The sequence below is a fragment of the Dipodomys spectabilis genome, unplaced genomic scaffold, assembly GCF_019054845.1.
Source record: "Dipodomys spectabilis isolate Male_0828 unplaced genomic scaffold, ASM1905484v1 ptg000002l, whole genome shotgun sequence".
Classification (NCBI taxonomy): Eukaryota; Metazoa; Chordata; class Mammalia; order Rodentia; family Heteromyidae; genus Dipodomys; species Dipodomys spectabilis.
Genome location: NW_024870679.1, coordinates 30,350,564 through 30,373,191, shown reverse-complemented (window position 1 = coordinate 30,373,191; position 22,628 = coordinate 30,350,564). Strand labels below are relative to the sequence as shown.

Below are 22,628 nucleotides of genomic sequence, written 5' to 3'. Positions count from 1 at the left end.
AGAACATTATGTGTTTATAATAGTCAACACTGAATGCATATGTTTTCAGCCAGAGATTTTTAAAATAAAACCTTCACATAAAGACATGATGGGGAAAGGCACAGAAAATATTACCACTCTGCTTAAGAATTTCTATTTCATGTATTATCTGTGTAGGCAACCTGTCATTTCATCTTTCCTCTTAGCCATTTCTTATCTTTCATTTTATGGTTCTTCCCCTTCCCATTTTGTAACCCCAAGCATCACATCTTACTGTATTTGCATTATTTAATAGTTTTAAGCACTATATCTATAATAATAGCACTTGAATCTTCAACCATGCCTTCCTCGTACCCCCTTTCATTCTTCATCCATTAGCTTTTTTCCTTGTATTTTAATCATCTCCTGAGAAATGAAACTAAAGATACATGATCAATTAAATGTTCAAAATATAGATACAGAGAGATATACACACATAAATATGCCTTTAAGCTTTATTTCTACAATTTAATATTATGGAGCTTCTCTTTTATTTTTAATTTTTGGTAATATTATCTGTAGAATTATCTAAGCAATTTTCTGAGTAGCATAAACACAAAATTTAATTATAACCTGAGATAATAAAATAAAGACAATATAAGAGGACTTATTTATTTATTTATTATTCATTTTTTATTTATTGTTTGTCAGTCGTGGAGATTGAACTCTGGGCCTGGCCGCTGTCCCTGAGCTCTTCAGCTCAAGGCTACCACCCTACCACTTGAGCCATGGCGCCACTTCTCGTTTCCTGAGTGGTTTATGGAGAGAAGTGTGAGGGACTTTCCTGCTCAGGCTGGCTTAGAAAGGCTATCCTCAGATATCAGCCTCATGAGTAGCTAGGATTATAGGCATGAGCCACTGGCACTAAGCAAGATACTATTTCTAATACATTTTGTACTGAAATACTGAATTAGAGCTATGTCAGTTTAAAAAAAAATGCCATTACCAAGGATATACAGGCAAAGTGATAAACAAACTGTTTGCTATGGTTCTCACTTAATATTTGTAATGGATCTCAAATATTATATATGACTATATTTTATAATCATATGTTACATATTATAATAATTTATTCACATATATGATTATATTTTCTATAAAGTAAAATGAGGAGCTTAGTAACTCTAAAGCAAATGCTATAATCTAAAATGCTTTCAAAATAAAATAAGACTTGAATATGAAGAAAAATGAAAACAATTATTTGGTAGATATAATTGACACAGCTCTGTGTTCTTTGGTTTGAAAACTTGAGATGAACAAAGCTTGACTGACTAATTGTTCCCAATAGACCCAGCCTGTGGTGTTGAATAAAAAGCACCATGAACTCTCCAAGGAGGATTGGAAGAAACCACCTATTGCAATGATTAATTGAAGACACAAAAACCATAGATGATGTAAATTCTTCATGAGTTTCTCTCTGTTTCGGCTTTGTTTTGAGATCATCATTTGTTGACAACTCTTCTTAATCTTTCCCATTCCTGGTCTTCTTATCTGTTGACACCATGCTTCTGCCATCTTAGATTTTTTTTTTTTGGGGGGGGGTCAGTCGTGGGGCTTGACCTCTGTGCCTGGGCACTGTCCCTCAGCTCTTCAGCTCAAGGCTAGCTCTCTGCCAATTGAGTCACAATGCCACTTCTGCTTTTCTGGTGGTTAATTTGATATGAGAGTCTCACAGAGTTTCCTGCCCGGGCTGGCTTTGAACTCTGATCCTCAGGTATCAGCCTCCTGAGTAGCTAGGATTATGGGCGTGAGCCATTGCCCAGCCCATCTTAATATTTTTCATTTTCTACCCCCAAGGCACTACTCCTGCCTCAGCGCATTTTGTTAATAGATACTCACCTCATGAGGATAACTACAAACTCTGTGTCCTCATCAGGGCCCAGAGATTTCAGAATGTGTGTTTACATTTAGATAGATAGAGCCCCGTGTCTGCTACCTAACCTATGTCCACTTGTTTTGTAGCAAGATAGCCACTCTGGGATGGAAAACAATTCATATCTTATGCACCATTCTGATGAAACAGTGGAGGCAAATCAATAAAATACATGAAATAGCAGAAGCAGTTTATTACTGATAAAGAGTGAGAATAGCATAACTTACAGATCCAATAGGCGGCACAATGCTGTCCAGGACACAAGTGTGCATCTAGAGAGTAGGGAATGAAAGATAGAGAGGAACTTGTGGTCAAAGATTTTATTGGGTATTAAGGAGTAAATCAAATAGGTTTCCTGAGGGAAGATCTTACTGCTGTAGCTGAGAAGCAATCATTACTTTTGCTCAGTTCTTGGGGCCAAGTCAAGAACATGATACCCAGCTATTCTGCAGAAAAGGATATAGCAAGCCGGGCGCCAGTGGCTCAGGCCTGTAATCCTAGCTACATAAGAGGCTGAAATCTGAGGATCACGGTTCAAAACCAGCCTGGGCAGGAAAGTCTGTGGGACTTTTATCTCCAATAAACCATTAGAAAACCAGAAATGGCACTGTGGCTCAAGTGGTAGAGTGCTCACCTTGAGCTGAAGAGCACAGGGAGAGCACCCAAGCCCAGAGTTCAAGCCCCTCAACGGAAAAAAAAAAGAAATAGCAGGAGGTGACTGTATATTAAAGGTATCTATCTGATCAACCTCACTGAGAAAATAGAAGGAGTAAAAGAAATAGAAATTGTACAGTGACTGAACTCAAAATTACAAGAATTTACTCCAAACCTATTCACTACAGTGAGGTAACATTTGATGTCATTTTCATGGAATTTTCCCCAGAATGGCAAGGTCTGAAATCAAATGGTAGTGATCTGAGCAGTTAATCAAAGGTTGGAAAAATGTGGACAAAAATGTAAACATATCTTAAAAGAAAACATTCTGCGAAATTGAAGAAATAAGGCAATACTTTGAAGGGCCAACATTTGAAATGTTGTGATTGATAGAACTGGAAAATATCTAATCAAAATTAGCTTTGATATCACTGTCTTTAAGATCACTTTGAAATAATGAGACAACAGTTTTTCATTACAACTTTACTAACATAGATTTTTCCATTAAATGTAAATGATTGTTATCCCAGTAAAATCTCATTGTTTTGCTCTCCTTCTATCTCAACAACAAAGATTAAATACAGCCTAGCAAAAAAAAATAAATTGACTTTAAATGAACGAGGAAAACATTGGTGCAACATGAATTTGAAGAAGACACAAGGAAATAATAGCAAATGAAATGCCACTTCAGTAAAGAAAATTTAATATCAAAGTGTAGCTATTGACTTAAGGTCTACTAAGTGTAAGACACAATATTTGATTTGGGAAATTTCAACTGACTGAGATTGATTGCTTTTTCATTTTTTCATCTAGAATTTCTCTCTTTCTACTTTTTCTTCTGTAGGAAATTTGCTTTGTCTTCATGTGATTTTTTTCCCCAGCCTAATGAGTTCCAAGAGATCAAGAAAAGGGAAGAAGCTAACTAGGACAAAATCATGTAAGTTACACTCATAATGTGGGACAAACATTTAAGAAATACAAACAGTGATGGTATTTGTTCAAATAGACATTACATTTGGCATCTCCAAGATATCAAATGATCAGGTCTCTAATATATCAAATGATCTGGTTTATCATGAATTTAAAGAAATAATAGGAATAAATATCACTTGAATAAAGAAAATTTTGTATCAAAATGTAGATATTTTTCAAAATCTATTAAGTATAAATATTGAGTTAGAAGGATTAAATACAAGTTCCTCAGGAGAAGTCTTTTTACTTAAATTTTTAAAAACTTATTTGATATAACCTCAGAGTGTGAAGAAATCTGGTATATGATAATATTTGATATATAGTGACAATTAATGGATTATGTTGTGAAGATGATTTGTATTGATGTCTATAGAAAGAAATGATGCATATAAGGAAACATTTGCAGAAAGTTTTCACAGTAACATAAAAACTAAATTTTGTCTTTGGGATTATGTAGCAGGAAGAAAAAGAAAAAAAAAAGACATTTCAAGAAGAAACAGCAGAATGTGCAAATAAGCATTTGTCTCAAAACCTGGAAATATAAGGGATCTTGTTAGAAGTCAACTGGTGAATAAAAAGAACTGTAAAGGTTAATTCACATAGTAATGGTTCTACTATCCAAGTAAAGAGTTCTGATCCATTTTCTGTGTCCAAAGAACAACTGTTTAATAGGAAATACATTAAAATATTTTCCTAGAGTAATAGGCATATTTAAATTCTGGTTCTTTAGTAATAATGATACATCTGTTGATTTTGAGTCTAAATAAGATGCAGCTTATGATCTTAAGTATTAAAATACTATTAAGATGTCTTTAATGTTGCAAATCTTATTTCCAGTTTACTGACAACTTTGTTCTGGTTTGTTAATACATATATATTTTCTTTAAAAAAAATCCCCTTGAAACAATATAATATTACTCTATTATTAAAATAATATATATAAATTCTTGTCATAAATTCCTGGTATGGTACAAGCACTTGGAAATTGTTGAAGACTAATTTGAAATAAATGTTCATTTATTTTTTGTAGAATTCCTGACATTTACATTTAAATTCCTTTTCATCTAGTGATAAATAGATTTTTCAATTTTTATTTTCATTCAGAATATCTCGCATTTCAACAATTTTCAAATGCCTACCACAGCCATAAATAAAATGGTCTCAGTTTGTGACTTCATGGGGGTTCATGTAGGAGAAAAGGTACAAAGTTGACTTCTAGGTTATTTAAATATTCATATGAGTGCATTTTTTATCCCACACAACTGGTATATTTATAAACCTAATATTTGGTGTTATCATAATCATGTTGAGAGATATTCTCCAACAATGACTTTAAAACTCATAAAACAAATAAATGCATTGTACTCATATAAGTAAAAGCATATAATTCATATGTACATTACTCTCAATGGTTAAATATTTCCTTGAATTTTAAAATAATCTATAAAAAGCCCAGCTCAATAATGACTCTACATGGTTTCTTTATAACTTACATTCTGACAGTTTCACAATTAATGAATGTTCAGCAAAAAGGCTGACCTTCTGAGTGACTGGAGAAGTGCAAACTTAGAAGGGAAAAATGCTTTAGACTGTTTATTGAAGGCTATCAGTCATTATCTTTTAGAAGGAATGTTAAGTTATGGAACCATGACTAAGAAATTTTACCCATTCTCTAATATTTGGGAGTTCTTCATATGATAAAACTTCATGCTATTTCATTTTATAGTTTATTTTCAATAAAAAATATTAAAAGCCCCATCCACCTTGTAAGTGACCTCTTTTCAAAGACTCAACTTCCAATCATATGAAGTCTCAGATAAGAAACATTTGATATAAATGACTCTGGCATTCATTTCCAAGCTGAATCTACAGAGCTGCCACACACAGATGACTTCTCCTACCTAGGATTGGGTCAGTGGTTCATTTACTTAAAGGTTAGTGTTAATGCGATCATTCTCATACAAAAAGCCTCGTGGACACAAACTTTGAAATCAAACAGACCTACATGTATTCTCCTGAATCTCAGTTATTTCACTTCTAAAATTGGAGAGTAGCACCTACTATTCTATATTTGAGCATGAAACCGAATACCTCAATTTTTATTAGGAAAACAACTCACTGTATACATTATATATTCTATTGATCATTAGCAAGTAAAACATTGTAATGACAATGCATAGATGTCAATATATCTGTTCAATTTGGAGGTTCACCAACAATTTTAGATTATCCTTTGTCTCTGACAATTATTATCCATTTTAATACTACCCTAGTGACTGAATAAAGCATGAAAATAAACAAGTAATGTGATTATATTATCAAGGTATCCTATTTAATGAATACATGGTTGAGTGAATCCGCTATTTAGAATAATGGGGGATCAAACAAAGGTTGAGATAGGTGGCATTACCAGGCGGCAATATACTGGTCTTGTAACCTTGAAAATTTCACCAATCCCTTTGGTTTTCCTTGTCTTCCACTTGAAAATGTAGAGATGTGACATTTATTTCCCATTCCCATAACTTCTGTCTGTGATTTTCCAGGAAAACAATTGGAAAGTTAGTTGTAGTGATTTTTACTTCTTGTTTCTTCATTTATTTCCACATTAGGTGAATATGATGTGTACTTCGTCCTTAAAATCTAGTTTTTTAGCCAGGTACCAGTGACTCATGCTTCTAATCCTGGATACTCAGGAGGCTGAGATTGGAGGATTACAGTTCAAAACTAGACCAGGCAAGAAAGACCCTGAGACTGTTATTTCCAATAAAGTACCAAAAAGCCAGAATGGGAGCTATGCTATGGCTCAACTGTTAGAGCACTAGCTTTGAGCAAAAATGCTCAGGGAAAGGGCCCAGGCCCTAAATTTAAGTCCCAGGACCAGCATGCACGCGCGCGCGCACACACCCACACACACACACACACACATCTAATTTTTTAATAAGGATAAGGCATATATGTGAATAAAATATTCTCAAAGGCATGAATAGATTATATATGAAATTTATAATGAAGGAAAATTTAATTTCAGTTAAACAGATGCAATGGAGGGAGGAGAATTAAGGAAATCTTAGAGGAGGTACTGTTTTAGCTGGAGTTTCAACATCTGTACATTGAACAGAAGGCACTTGCTCCCTGAGGAAATAATGTGAGCAAAGCCTTACAGGAATAGGAAACTGGGTGCAGTTTGACTCTGTAATTGGATTTATTAAAGAGAGTACTGGGAAAGGGTTAGCTGAATACCAATCAATTTGCAAATGCAAAGACACTGGGAATTTGGGGAAGGGAGGTGCAAGAAAGTTTTATTTCAAGATAGGATTCCTGATCAAGTATTGTGCATTGTTTGTAAAGTGAATTTTGATTGCAGATGTCCCAAGCAAAATCTCTAGTGGAATTCCCCCTTTTTTTTCTTGTCCAGGCTGCTGATGTGTTACTGCAACATGGAGCAAATGTCAATGTTCAAGATGCAGTTTTTTTCACTCCATTGCACATCGCAGCTTACCATGGGCATGAGCAGGTAAGTCTGACAGTGGGACCTCCAAAGTCTCAGAGACTGCTTAAGTGCACCAGACTTTTGTCATATTCTTTGATTAGTGTCTATTCTCACAGCTTCCCCCTTGAGGTGTTTATAGATTCATATAAGCACTACAACTGCCATGCTATTTATTTTTACTGTAAAGTACCCAAATGAGGCAATAGATTGCATTAATACGTGTGCAGCCACAGGAATCAGCTTGAATTTGGAAAATCCCCACCTAGCTTTATGATCATGTATAAATTATAGAAGCTTTCTACCCTTCATTTCTCCATCTAAACAAGGGAAAATTATTAAAAGGATCTTTCTTACAGGGGTGGTAATGAAATATAAATTGTATGACAAATGGTCAGTATATGTCACTGTGATTATGCAAATAATAATAACAACAAAACAAATCATAAAGGCCTTTCCAACAGTTTTCTAGACAAAGGTGTCTTTTAAAAATTTTATTTGTTTCTATTCTTGAGGGATGTGGTAGCTTAAAAATGCTGCTTGAGGGCTGGGAAGTGGTAGAGTGCTTGCCCTACATGCATGAGACCCTGAGTTCCATTCCTCAGCACCACATAAGCAAAAAAAGCTACAAGTGGCACTGTGGCTAAAGTGGTAGAGTGCTAGCCTTGAGCTGAATAGCTGAGGGACAGTGCCCAGACCCAGAGTTCAGGCCCCACAACCGACAAAAAAAAATGTTGCTTGAAATATGTACATAGTCAAATTGATGGAACTTGTAAATGTTACAAGAAACCTCACAACTATGCTTAAATTAAGAACTTCAAGGTGGGGTGATTATCATAGATAATCTATTAGGACTGAACATTAGCAAGGATCCTTAGCAGAGAGAGAATAAATTAGAGTAAGTGTTGAATAAAACAATAGAAACCAGGGCTAAAGTAATGGAGATATAAGGAATCCAGGTAACTTGTAAAAAGCTAAGAAAACAAAGGGGATATTATTTTTATTTATTTACTTATTTTGAAAACTCTAAAATTGGCTATTATTTTCTCCTTCTTACCAGTGATTCATATAAAACTCAGGCAAGTCAGGTCAGAAGACTAATAGGAAGAAGTAAAGGAGTATGTACTCAGGTCTGTGGAATCCCCAAAGATATTTATACATTTGTGCAAAACATCTCTTCTATAATTTCTTTTCACCCAGTGAAAATAGTACAAATCTAGGCAACTGTATTTTTCTGAATACACAGTCATAATTCAGGAGAATATACTCTTAACTACAAATTCCACTACTTTACATCCTAACACACAGAAAGACTAACTTTGTATCTGCCATCTTCAAACACTGCCATTTAGCTATTCTTGAGAAACTAAAAACAAAACAGAAATGTGAATATGATTAAATAACCAAACACAACTGTTGCTTTGGACATATTGTTTTCATTCTACTTTGCTTTCTCCCGAGGTGCACTTGATAGAATTAGACATGTTTAACATCCTGGAGGTTATACCACAGCACTGCCTGAGGGTTCCAAGTTGAAAACTAAAATTTTCTTGTGTCCTTGAGCTGCTCTAGTTGTTGTGACTTTATTCCTCTGCTAGCTGGCATATGCTGGGGCACTCTCAGACCTGTAAAGCGTGACCTACAGCTAGAAGAGATTGCTCATTTCATTTATGTGCTGCTCAAAGTGCACTAAAGTGCACTGGAGAGCCAGTCACTGAAAGTGGGTTGGAAAGTGCAGGATCCAAAAGCCCAGGTAATGGAAAAAGTCCATACTTTTCTGACTTCAGCATGGACAAAATATATCCAAACCATGCTGTTTGTAAAGTCATCTTCTTTGGTGATTAACCTTGTAACCCAGCAGAAAGATAAAGAGCCTCTATGCATGCTGGGTAGTGAGCTAAATTTGTTTACTTTCCCTGAAAATATAGTCACAGTCATAAAATTATGCTAAAATGTGGATGGCCCTTTTATGATAAGGGACTCACTTTCTGTATATAAGCACATAAGTAATTTATGGAAGCTATTGTCATTTGCTAAAATATGCTGACAAAGAGAATGGTACTCGATATATAAATGTGCCTAATGCTCCATGTTCCCTGCCATTGGTTTATTTACTTATTTTTAAATGGAAGAAAAGATGTTTTGTACCAAGAGCAATATTTCCTAGGTATGTAATAATAGTGTTTAATAGACAATCGATTTCAGAGCTAACTTAAATCTATCCATTATAAAGTCACATAATCAGAATTTATGGAGTCTCTGTAAGTGGAAATATGTGCTTAGGAGTACAAGGTCCTAGAAAGTAAACTTCTGCTGGCCTGATATCTCTGAATTAAGCTTTGATCTGCCCTTTAGCCAGCAGAAAACCAAAGTGTTCAGGTTCTTTGTTGGCATCACTGCTTTTACAGTCACTGAGTTTCACTCACTTTATTGAGAGATTTATATGTAATGACTTCTTTAATGCTTACAACTCCAGAAATAGAGCTATATTATTCCCTGTTAGAAATGATGGCAATGAAGAAACTGAAGATGGGATGACTTGTTCTGGCTAATCTTACCTAATGAATAGAAACCAGATTCCAGAATTCTTGCTCATAGCTCATATATGTAATAGGAAACCATTTACCCATAATGCACCCTGCTAGCATTCTGCCTAGAATTTCTATCTAGTGTTTTTCATACTTTAGAGAAGTTTCTACACAAGTCCTGTTTCTTGACTGTGGAATAGGAAAGGGTAAAGTAGTTCAAGAGCTTGAATTCACTTTTGTAATGGCATCTCAGTGGCCAGGACAGTAATTAGCACTCCCTTAACTATGGATTTTTAATTACACACACACACACACACACACACACACACACACACACACACACATTCTACCTTACCTAGTAGGTTCACTGAAGTGAATTTTGAAATTCTCAGGAAAGAGAATTAGGAAATTATGTGAATGTTCCTTATTATGCATGTAAATAACTCAAAAGAATTCTATAACATATCTGAAACACCAGCAGGAAAACTGCTAATTGCTTTGTTAATTTATTTTTCTCTACTTCTTCTAACATGGAGTCCCAGCTAATTGGAGACTGCTGGGGCTACTGGGGCTGTCTCTCCTTTATTCAGATATCCAGAAAAAATGCCAGAATTCCAACATGTAGGAACATAAACAATGATCATTGAGCTGCCATGAAAACCAAGAGTGAATTAAACTACTATTAATCTGTCTATAAAGAAAATATGAAAAATAGATTGTTCAGAAACAAATTGTTTAAGTAGGGATACAGGTGGACCCATTCCAACAATGAGATGTACAAGATGTTATATCGAAAAACAAACTTTACAACTTTGGTGGGGTGGGGGTGGGGTGGGGAGGTGGCAGATGGGAAGGGATGGGAAGGGGAAACAAAGGAGGAGGCAACAATGCTTGATAAGAAATGTATTCATTTGGGGCTGGGAAGGTGGCTCAGTGGTAGAGCGCTTGCCTTGCATGCATGAGGCCCTGGGTTCGATTCCTCAGCACCACATAAGCAGGGAAAAAAAGCCGGAAGTGGTGCTGTGGCTCAAGTGGTAGAGCACTGACCTTGAGCTGAAGAGCTGAGGGACAGCACCCAGGCCCAGAGTTCAGGCCCCACGACCGGACGCCCCCCCCAAAAAAAGAAAGAAATGTACTCATTACCTTGCCCATGTAATTGTGACCCCTCTGTATGGTATTTTCACAATTTAAAAAAAAGAAAAAAAAGAAAAGGTTATGGGTGATTTTAGAGTAGTTCATTTATATGCAATGAAGATATGCATTGTAAAATTGATAAGTGGGGATACTTGAAAAAATGGCAAAAGTAAAATTTCAAAACTTAAGTAGAGTGAATTTTCTTTTTGTTTTTTTTTTTTAATTTCTTCCTACCTGCTCCCATCTTCTCAATAACTCTAATACAAGACTACTAAACAATGTCTCAATTCAGCAATAAACACACATATATATGTCAGATATTGTACATTCATATTAAACAGATTATCTCTTTGACCTTCATTACTGAAAAGAGATAAGTCACATCATTATTTTTATTTTATCTATAATGACACAGCATGAGAATAGCCATTTTCTCAAGATCTACATCTAGTATGAATCAGATTATAATTCTAAGGCTACCTTATTGTGGACCTTGCATCTTTTTTGGACCTTAACTCCTAAACAAATATACTGCATTGCCTCTAAATTTAAAGCATTAATTATACACAATAGGATCAATAGCAGGCACTGTAGGTCAATTTTGAAAAAAAATTATCATACTGATAATTACCACTTCACGCCACACGTGTTTGTTTGCTTGAACACTCAGGATTTTATTCCACTGCTCACTTGTCTTCTGTTGGTTCTATTTAAAGAACTGTTCCAACTCTCTAGACACTATGTTTTATATCATGGTTACATCAAGTCATTCAGCCAATCTTTCCTCTTGCCTGGGTATTAATTTAGAGAATTGTCTAATTTAGGCCAAGGAGGTAGTGGAAGCTGGTTTCTAGGGAAAGAAGAAGGAAGAGGAGGAGGAAAAGGAAGAGGAGAGAGGAGGAGAGGGAAGAAGGGAGGAGAGGAGGGAGAGGAAGAAGAGAAGAAGAAAAAGGAGGAGGAGAAGAAGAAGAAGGAAGAGGAGGAGGAGAAGAGGAGAGGAGGAGGAGGAGAGGAGGAGGAGTAAGAAGAAGGAGGAGGAGGAGGAAGGAAGAAGAAAAAGAGGAAGAGAAGATGGAGGGAGAGGAAGAAGAATAGGATGAGGAAAAGGAGGAAGAAGATATATATTTGTATATATATTTATATAATATATTACAACATATAATATATATATATATATATATATATAATCAGTTATTCCAAAAAGTAGAAGTAGTTTCTTACTCTATTCTGTATTTTGGTTTATCATTTTATTTCTGGAGCTGCTACACAAGTCTGTTGCTGCTATGAGGATGGTAGAATTGGAAATCCTAATGGAATTGCTCCCATTTTGGATTTTGTATTTATGTTGCTCAATACTAAGATTCAAGCCAGTGGAGTAAGAATTTTCTGTTATATTCAGATGAACATAACCTGAGAAAACCTTAATGACATGTGCTCCATGTTTTCAACATTTTGCAATATTGTTTGACTTTCTAAACTAATTTCAAATGAATGGATCCGATCCTTCAGATAACACGCCTTCTTTTGAAACTTGGTGCTGATGTAAATGTAAGTGGTGAAGTTGGAGACAGACCACTCCATCTAGCATCTGCAAAAGGATTCCTTAATATTGCAAAACGCCTAATGGAAGATGGGAACAAAGCAGATGGTAAGATTATGATTAGAAAGCCTTGCTGTTTTTCACATTATGTATAGTTAATTTCTACTAATACTTCCTGTGTTTGGCAGAGAATAACCTTAAAGTTGACTAATCCTATAATCTGGTGCTAATTTGTTCTAGAAACAATCATTTCTTTTTTTTTTTTTGTCGGTCGTGGGGCTTGAACTCTGGGCCTGGGCGCTGTCCCTCAGCTCTTCAGCTCAAGGCGAGCACTCTACCACTTGAGCTACAGCGCCACTTCCGGTTTTTTGGTGGTTTATTGGAGATAGGAGTCTCACAGTCTCTCCTGCCCGGGCTGGCTGTGAACCGCGATCCTCAGATCTCAGCCTCCTGAGTAGCTAGGATTACAGGCGTGAGCCACCAGCGCCGGGCAACAATCATTTCTTTTTTAAAACAATATATATATATTTAAAAACATTTGTTTTGAATGTGGCTACCAGCAGCATGCTTATCCAAGTTATCCAAGTGAATATATGCAGTTATTTTTCTTTAGTGTATATATTAGAATAGAATTGCTGCACTAAGGAGGGCACACATATTAGCTTTTCTAGGAAATTTCTAGACATATTTACAAAGTTTTTGTACTATTTTTGACTGTACTAAGCAATATATCACAATATATATCACAATATATCACAATGTTCAATGTTGCATTATTATAAATTTTAGTTGACACTAAAATTATTATTAAGTGGTTGTACAAAGAGATTATAATTTTTATAATGATAATGATAAGGATAATTTTTAAAATTTTGATAGTGATACAGTTTGAGTGATAATTTTGAAAAATAAAATTTAGAATCCATAGCAGAGCATACTTTTCCTCCCTTTTTTCACATTTTTTAAATGAACAACTAATTGTCCAGTTAATTTCATATATACATATGGGATGTGCCTTGATCCTACCATTTCCATATACCTTGATTAGATGCACCATTTCCATCACACTTACTTATCTTCCTCCCCCTCTGCTGAAACCAATCTCTACAACCTTCATTTTTGCCATTTTCACAACTGCACAGAAAGTATTTTGACCATATTCACATCCCTCACCTCTTCTATCACCCTCCTCATTCCCACTACTGCCTTCGCCTTAAGCAGGACTTATTCTACATTCTTGTCATTCATTTGTTTCAGTTATTGCGGATTGTGATTGAGATTGTGGCATTTCACTTGTGTACACAGCATTTTAATCCTTGCCCCTCCTTTACTCCTGTTTCCCCCCATTGCCACTACTATGATTATTCTGCAGCTTTTACTGAGTTTCCTCTATCAACTTTATTCACAGATGTATTTATTTGGTCTTGCTTATTTTCTAACATTCTCTTTGAACAAAATCCTCTCAAATTGTCCACAGTCACAAATGTTATATACTCACACAGATGTGTGTGTACATGCACACACATATCTGATTCTGTGTGTGTTCACAGCTATGTTTTTCTTTCATGTTTAACATTCATATATGAGAATAAAAAACGTGCAATCTTTATCGCTCTGAACCTGGTTTACTTTATAGGAAGTCTTTATGTTCAGATGCTTGATAACATTTTCTTGCCTCTTTACTTTTAAAATTATAACAGAACTTTTGGAAAGTTGATTAAAAGAAGAGTTACTAAAAAAAATCTCCCTCATAAACTTTTATTTTTCTGACACAAATTCACTGAGAGTTACATCTTGCCATTAAATTCTCTCAGGCATAACCAACATTCTTCCATTGACCCCCTAGAGACCTAATTAAAAGCCCAGCTGTAAGAGCTCTTGGCCTTTGCAGCAGGATGATGCACGTTTCCAAAAGGACATGGTTGTCAAACCTGTAGAACTGCCAGTTCCTTGGCTCAGAATTCAGATTGATACTCAGCTAATAAAGCTATGTTTTCATTACTTACAAAGAAAGCAGGAAGCTTCCCAGATACAACTGAGGCAAGAGGTGAGGGCAGCTTCCAGTTCCCATGTCAGTAGCAGGGATTATATTATTTGTAAACTTGAAGATGTGTGGTTTGCATTGTTTTCTATAAACCAGTGTGCTCTATCACTCAGACATCTACTCTCTGACATTATTATAGACAATGTCTGTTGTCAGAACAAAAGAAAAGCTGTTCCTTGGTTCTTATTTAAAGTCTCTCGTTTTGTTTAGAACAGGGAAATATGCATTTGTGTGAATCACAAAACATATAGTTGTATTTTTGAAACTGCTTCGCTCTTCCATGAGGTCAAGGGCTGCATCAGTTTTTTCTTTATTATCAATGCAAACTTCAACTTTTTATTCTTCTGAACAATCCCGAAGCCTACTCATGGCAAAATGAGTGTCATTTATGATCAGCATGCCTCCAGGATCAAAGAACTCTTCTGCAAAAGGCAGTGTGAATGTAAACTGCACCCGCGCTCCTCTTACATACCAGTATGATACAATATAATTTTCAGCGTTTGCTTTCCAAATCACAGAAGTACAATGTGCCTCCTACTCAATCATTTAGAGAAAAATCAAGACAGTATGACTCGACCTTTTATTTTCTTAGAGTGCAACTTGATATTTAAGTCCCTTTTTGCAGTTGAAGCAATTAAAAAAAGGAAAGAAAATGCTGTGGATACTGTGCAGGACTTATTAATAGTTACTTCTTTCATTTCTAAGTGTAACTAAACCTCAAGATGATTTATTTTGTCTCAACTTCTCCTAGGGTAAATGGACTTACAAAAAGATTAAACGAATAACTCCCAAAGGGGTAAAAATTGAAACCTGGTATTTACAGTGTGTTTCTAGGGTAACAGAATATCACAAATGAGAAGAAACCCAGGTTACAAAATTGGCCAAAATGTAATTCTGAAAGCAGGTTCTTCAGTTCAGTATGCTTAAAATACTAACCTATTCAAGTCCTAGTCTATTTCTTTGTATCTCCTAGGGCATAGAAAAGGGAGAAATGTAGTATTTGTTGAATGAGGTTGAAAGGTCAAAATATTCCAGAACTCTATGTGAAAAAATAATAAGGCTCAAAATTTATCACTTTGATAAAATTGAAACTGAGAAATTTTAAATTCAGAATTGATTAATATTTGTCATTTTAATGTTAAATGCCAGTTATTTTATGCAACATTATTCTTTTATATGAAACTAGTTAAAATCGAAATCTATGAGCTGGATGTAGTGGCTCATAGGTCTCATCCTTCCTACTCTTGAGACTGACTCAGAGGGTTGCAGCTGAAAGCCAGCCAGAACAAAAAGTTCTTGAGACTCCACCTCAATGGAATAAATTAGCATGCTGGTATGAGCCTGACACCCTTAACTATGGAAGTAAGCATAGAACTATAAGAGCATGTTTCAAGACTATGGGCTGGGGAAGGGCCCACCCCATCAAGAATGTCAGAGTTTGTCTTCCTGTATATTTTCAACCCCTCCCCACCTCGGAGCCTCAAAGTGACTTGACCCCACCCTGTTGAGAAAAGAAAGAAAGAGAGGGAGGGAGAGAGAAGAAAGAAAGAAAGAAAGAGAAAGAAAGGAAGGAAGGAAGGAAGGAAGGAAGGAAGGAAGGAAGGAAGGAAGGAAGGAAGAGAAAGAAAGAAAGAAAGAAAGAAAGAAAGAAAGAAAGAAAGAAAGAAAGAAAGAAAGAAAGAAAGGAGGAAAGGAGGAAAGAAAGAAAGAAAGAGTAAGGGGATTGTGGTCCAGGCCTGGGCATAATGTCTAGTTACCTCAAAACAACTAGTACATAAAAGGACTGGATGTGTGATTCAACAGATGAGTACCTACCTAGCAAGTATGAGGACCTGAGTTCAAACCCCCATACCGAACAAAGAACATCCTATAAAATGTGCCAAGACCATGAGAATCATACCATATTTTGTAGGAGAGAATGCACAGATTTGTCTTTAAAAGTTTATTTGAAACACATTTAATAATTACTTTAAAGAGACTCTAAAATTGGCAGATATTTCTGTGTTCATCTGGAAATTTTTATTTTATCAAGTTCAGTACTCAGAAACAAGGAAATAGCCACCCTCTTTCACACACACACATTCAATCTGCATTGCAAAAGGCATTGCTGACCACCTTCCTGTTGGAAAGTGGAGATCATCTACTAGACAGTTTCCTAAATAAGATTTACATATATTCCTTTGTTTTGAAGTCTCCGTAATCTAAATCTCTAAATAATATATTAAGTTAGAGAAAATAAAATATCACATACATATTCAATTTTTCTATATACACACAGACTATATTGGTGCAAGGGAAAAAAAACTGACATTACAATGTCTAATGTAGCCTTAAACTAGCTGTGCAAACTTACCTGTCGATCTGATCCCATATTTCTCCTTCAGTTGGTATTGACATCTGTTAAAACTGAAAAAATGTTTAGATCACTGCAGGTAATCTACCAAATAGATAATCTACTTTGAAGTATATGCATTCAATTGGGGAAGAATAAGGTTGAATAGAATCTGCACTGACAAAGGAAACAATATCAATTAGTAGAAGATCATATAACATTTTTCTTCTGGACCTTAAAAACCTTTTACCCATCCCTCCAGATGAACTGGGCTCCAAAGGATGTGAGCTCCAGATTGTTTTCATGCATGGACTCATGCATTTGACTTACCCAGCTTTGAATAGAACATGAGGAAAGGGAAGTATCATAAAAACAAGGATAATCAAAAGAACCAGGGACATACTTCTGAAAGAACTACTTAATAGAAAACAAAAGATTCAAGGATTTATTTTGCAATAATAGTCTCAGGAGAAGAAGCTCAGAGACTTTGTTAAAGAATTTTCTTTGGCCTGATATCTTCCAGGACAATGAAATAAGGAAGGTTGTCAACAAATATAATCAGCTAAATGGCCTAAATCAGTGTTTTTTAAGTTGGTGATTTTGTTAGCAATGGAAATTAAACTATATTCAAAATTTTAAAGTTACTATTGCCTTCTTTAGATTTCCCTTACTATTTTTTTTTATCATTTAACTTGCGTCTTTCTTTTAGTCCTTGTGGTTCTTCATATAAAGTAACAAAACAATAAATAAATTTTTCTGAGCATGCCAAATCTATTATATGCCTGTACCAATCCCAGCTACTCAGGAGGTATAGGTAAGAGAATTGGCATATGAAGTTAGTCCTGGAGGCAGGGAAATGCATGAGTTCCTATCTGAAAAACAATTAAAGCAAACTAGTGATAAGGATATGATATGGTTCAAATAGCGTCACCATCACCATCAACAAAACTTTGATTGGGACAAAAGTTATACCATAAAACATGCGAATCCACTTATTTTAATTATGAGATAATGGCTTAAACTCAGATCCATACTAGATTGAGCATTTTGGTGTGCAGTCATTATTATTTCAACTTGTAATAATTAACTATCCAGCTAGACTATTTTAGCATACAGAACATTTCTAAGTGAGGAAATTAGGGAAGAAGTAGTGTAGGTCCTAGTCTGTGTGTGATAGTTGAGTACTAGATGCCCTGCGGTGAAGATGTCCCTTCAACCTTTCAGCTTGCCTAGACCCATTCTTAACGATAAGCCATAAATACATCTAACACCTAGTATTGTGCCTGACACATAGTGATCATTAACCTTACTGTGGAATGAGAGTGTATCAATGTCTCAAGCATCTCAAGCTAAGCATTACTAATTTAAACATTATATGCATAATAATACAGAGAATCTATCCCAGTACACCATAGAAAAACCAAACTTGGAATATTCACAGTACAGTACGGAATCCAAATTCATGCCCCAAAACTAAACTTGTGAAGACACAATACCATTCCTGCTCTAAACACACACACACACACACACACACACACACACACACACACACACACACACACACACATCCCTTAGGTTTCTGGGGCTAACAACGTGAGACCATGAAGCTGTGGTGGGACCTCCTTTCATGAGTAACTGGAGGAAACTATTGCCACCATTACCACATTAACAGGGAATATTACATCTTGCTTTTTGGTCATCAGCATCAAATATGCAGTGTTTTCACTAGAGAAGATTATAAGATAGATAAATATCCTAACCACAGGGCTATTGAGTAGAAGAGTCACTGTTAAGAATTATCTCAGCACAACAAAACTCTCTGTATGGTCACCCTCTACTGATCGTATATCCTCAAAAGAAAAAGAGTCCTGGAAAGCAGACTTTTATCTTCTGTGTTAGAGCATGCTCAGCACAAGGAATTCATTATAGGGAATTCATCAAATATGGAGGAGGCTACAAAGCAGAGTAGTCCAAAGAGAAGGACGAAGACGAAGTGATAAAACAATTAAGTTTTACGTAACTGTCTAAGGTGGCACAGTGAATGAAATCTGCCTTCTCTGATGAGTTTCTCCTTTCCATTATAAGATGCTTTATATAGTGTAGTGTGAAAAATCTCAGTGTAAAGGCTCATCAGCTGCTCCCAAATAGTGTCTTTATTATTCAGATTGTCAGGTTTCACCATAACCCAAAGAACCCAAATTTTTTAGTTGGGCATTCTGTATAAGACCTACAATATTTTTTACAACCTCCAGAGAAGAAAAAAATCAATTTGAAAGTTAATATTTGTGGAAATAAAGTGAAAAGTACCTCCTGGATACTTGCTAGATTTCAGGACCATTCAGAAACCATTCGGATTTATTTGATTAGTTGCATTTGGTAGAACTGAGGGGACTTACAGAAGAACCTATTTGATGTGGTAATTGCCTATTATAGTGTTTTTCTAAATTGATTCCATTTCCTCCCCCCCCTCTGGTAATGCCATTAGTTCTCAGGCATTCAGGACAAGTCTGTGGAAATATATATATATATATATATATATATATATATATATATATATATATATATATATATCTCAAGCAGAGAACAGGTCACTCTAAATGACATACCTTTTTTTTTTTTTTCTTGCTAATGGTAGTGAATGCTCAGGATAATGAAGACCATGTTCCACTCCATTTCTGTGCTCGTTTTGGGCATCACGATATAGTGAAATATTTGCTTCAAAGTGATCTGGAAGTTCAACCTCATGTTGTTAACATCTATGGAGACACCCTTTTGCACCTGTGAGTACTGCATAGCATCCCACTGACCCTGCTATATACCATACGTACCTTCCAACTTCACAAAGTTTTTTCACATCTAGGGCATGCTACAATGGTAAATTTGAAGTTGCTAAAGAAATCATTCAAGTAACAGAAACTGAAAGTCTGACTAAAGAGAACATCTTCAGTGAAACAGCTTTTCACAGGTAAAAGACCATGTATGTGCACTAGCCATTAAACTTAGCTGATGCCCTAGATAGCACCCGAGGCATGTACAGAAAGCTACAACAAATAGTAACAGATGTCGCAATCAGAGAGCAATAGCAGAGGTAGGGCAGAGGACAAGGTGCCTGAGCTGGAAGCACAGAAGAAGAGGTAGAGGCAGATGCTGCAGTCAGCACAACAGATGGGGCAGGAGCCAGATGCTGGTTTCCTGGCAGCAGCCATAAAGACAAGGACTAATGTTGCCAAGGCAACAGGCATATCAACATCTGTATGTGTATTGCTTTTATTCCTCTTCAGTCTGTGGAAACCTGCCAAATAGGGTTGTGCCAATAATCCTCTTCCAACAAGAAGCTCATTACCAGAATTCATCAGCATCAAGTATGACACTTCTTCCTTACTACTTAAACCTTTATGTGCAAATGTGTCTACCTAAGACATTCATCTGTCAGACTATAAAAAGCCTAGTCAGGATGGCCACACAATACCTGAAAAAGCAGTAGCTCTTTTCTGGGGATCAATGAGAGCCCTTCACAGTGTGGTCTAGAAAAATACCCAGAGCATCAGCAGGAACTGAAAAAGTGATCAAAAATAAACAAATAGATAAATAAATCTTTTAAATCAAACAAAACTATCTCTAAAAGCTCAAGAGTCCTAGAAAATCCATAAGCTGCTGAAAAGTGGGTGTTTTATAAAATTTAAATCGTTTATTTATAATTGATTGCTACTTTGCTGAAAAAAATGAGTTTTGTAAATCTTTATTATACCATCATTTATCTATATACCACATATTTCTTAGTATTTCATTGGGACTACTTTATTGTTTATATAACAATCATATCATACTAGTTAATAATAGAAATGAGTAGACTCTTTTTATCAGAATAAAATAAAGCTGATGCTTTTATATCAGGCCTCAACCCATCAAATTTTACATTTTTACAGGTGAGTTTTTAGTTACTTTTTAATTAACCAACAAGTTGCGCAAAAGGTAAGCTAAGATAACTTCAAAAGATTTGCACATTTAATAATTATAATCATTTTATAAGTTTGGAGAAAATTAAAGCTCAGAGAATTTAAGTAACTTTCTGGTTTCTTATGGTTGAAATATAATGTAGAAAATGTCTGCTGAACTTGAATTCCATGGTTTTATCTAGACCAATGTTGTAGTCCAAAAGGTTTGGTCTGCTTTCTAAAAAACATACTAGAAAACAGAACAGAGACAAGAACTCTTCAGGTTATATCTCTGTCAACATGGGATCTGTGCCTGAAGGAGAAAGTAGCAGAGGTGATATGTCCATACTGCTGGGTCTTATTTCTCTGTTTGGTCATGCCTGTTATAGCTGAAATCTCAGGCCAGCTTTAAAAGACTTTTGTTACCCTTGCACATGAATTAGAACTTACTATAATTAGGGGGTAACTTTCATCTCCAGGTGGTTGTCTGAATGAGATTTGTGAAGTGAGTTAGATGCATAAACCTAGCAGTTATATTGTTTAAACCTGTGGCTACTAGAAATAAAAATTTAATATTCATATTCTGTTTTAGCCACATAACTACAAAAAACTCATTACGTGAGGAATTCACTCATATTTTTCTTTGTACAAATCAGTACTTCGCACATAGGTAGCATCCCATGTACTCATTATTTTAGGTATATATCCAAATACACATGTACATATGTGTGCAACATACACACATGCATTTTCATATGTACATGTATGCCTACATATAAACATATATGCATAGAAATACAAATGTATGCATATTTTCCTCATCATTTTCTATAAATAGTAGCTTTGAAAGTGAATAAAATAATTCAGACCATGGACTACTAAATATTTAGTATTATGGATCATATTTATAAGGCAAATAGTTGGTAGATGATACATTGATATGATTGATAGGTTGTTATGGCACATTGCATTGAAATGGCCATTTTTATTCACTCAATTAGAAAGGAAGTAATTACTAAGGACCTGTTAGGGGCAGTTAACGCTGGTAGGAAAGTCAAGATGACCGAATCCCTGTCTTCCTGAAGGAATCTCTATTATACAGAATGAGGGAAAGCAAAGATACATACATATATGACTATAGCCAGTGTGCCAACTGCAATAAGACTGAAGTGACAAGCACACTGAGGAGACAACAATGAATTCTGCCTTTGGTTCAGGGGAATGCTTCACAGAGGGAGCAGTATTTCAGTGGTGTTGAGGATGCATGGTATTTTGCTAAAAAAAAAAAAGAATAACTTGATCAAGGCTATCACAGGAAGAGGGAATAGTACAACTTAATGGACTCTTTCTTCTAGAACCAAGCCCCTGCGCTATTCCTTTAGCCATGATTTAGATGGGGTTTTGCTCAATACCAGCTCAGTCCAGTCAAGTATGACAAACCTTATAGCTCTCGAGAGTTTGAAAGTACAGTATTGCTGGAGAACAAGTAATAGAAAAAGCTATTGCTTTTCTGAGAAGGAAACTATGACAACAACTAGTCAAAAAATAAAATTCCATTGACATTAGTTGGTATAATTTATTTACCTTACAAATCTGTTTTCTCTATGCATGTTAACTTTCTTAGTACATAGTAGAAATCAGAACATCCATTAAATATCCCAACACATTTATAGGCAAAATGCATCTAAACTCTTTTTTTAATTTTTAATAGATTTTTATTGTGAAAATACCATACAGAGGGGTTACAATTACATGGGCAAGATAATGAGTACATTTCTTATCAAGCATTCTTGCCTCCTCCTTTGTTTTTCCCCTATCATCCCTTCCCTCCCACTTTCACAATTACACTCCCCTCCCCCTTCCCCCTCCCAACCCCCTCCTCCCCCTCCCCCCCCCACCTAAATTGTAAAGTTTGTTATTCAACAGTGTCTTGTACATCTCTTTGTTACAATGGGTCAACCTGTATCCCTATTTAAACATTTTGTTTTTTCCTTTCCCCTCCAAAAATTATACTGACATCAAATACAGTGAAAACAGGGTTATACTGTGGGGGAGGAACTTACAAAGCAACAAAAAGAATCACATGGTACCTTATAAATACATTAGAAACA

General features: G+C 35.6%; 1 protein-coding gene across 1 annotated transcript in view; it reads left to right on the top strand.

Moving 5' to 3' along the window:
- LOC122109216 (serine/threonine-protein kinase TNNI3K) overlaps window positions 1-22,628 on the top strand; it is a 276,701-nt gene that overhangs the window by 68,116 nt on the left and 185,957 nt on the right. Inside the window, exons 6-9 of the mRNA XM_042681475.1 lie at window positions 6,933-7,031; window positions 12,176-12,314; window positions 19,218-19,362; window positions 19,443-19,547. Of these exons, the coding sequence (XP_042537409.1) occupies window positions 6,933-7,031; window positions 12,176-12,314; window positions 19,218-19,362; window positions 19,443-19,547 (488 nt within the window). The remainder of the gene's footprint in view (window positions 1-6,932; window positions 7,032-12,175; window positions 12,315-19,217; window positions 19,363-19,442; window positions 19,548-22,628) is intronic.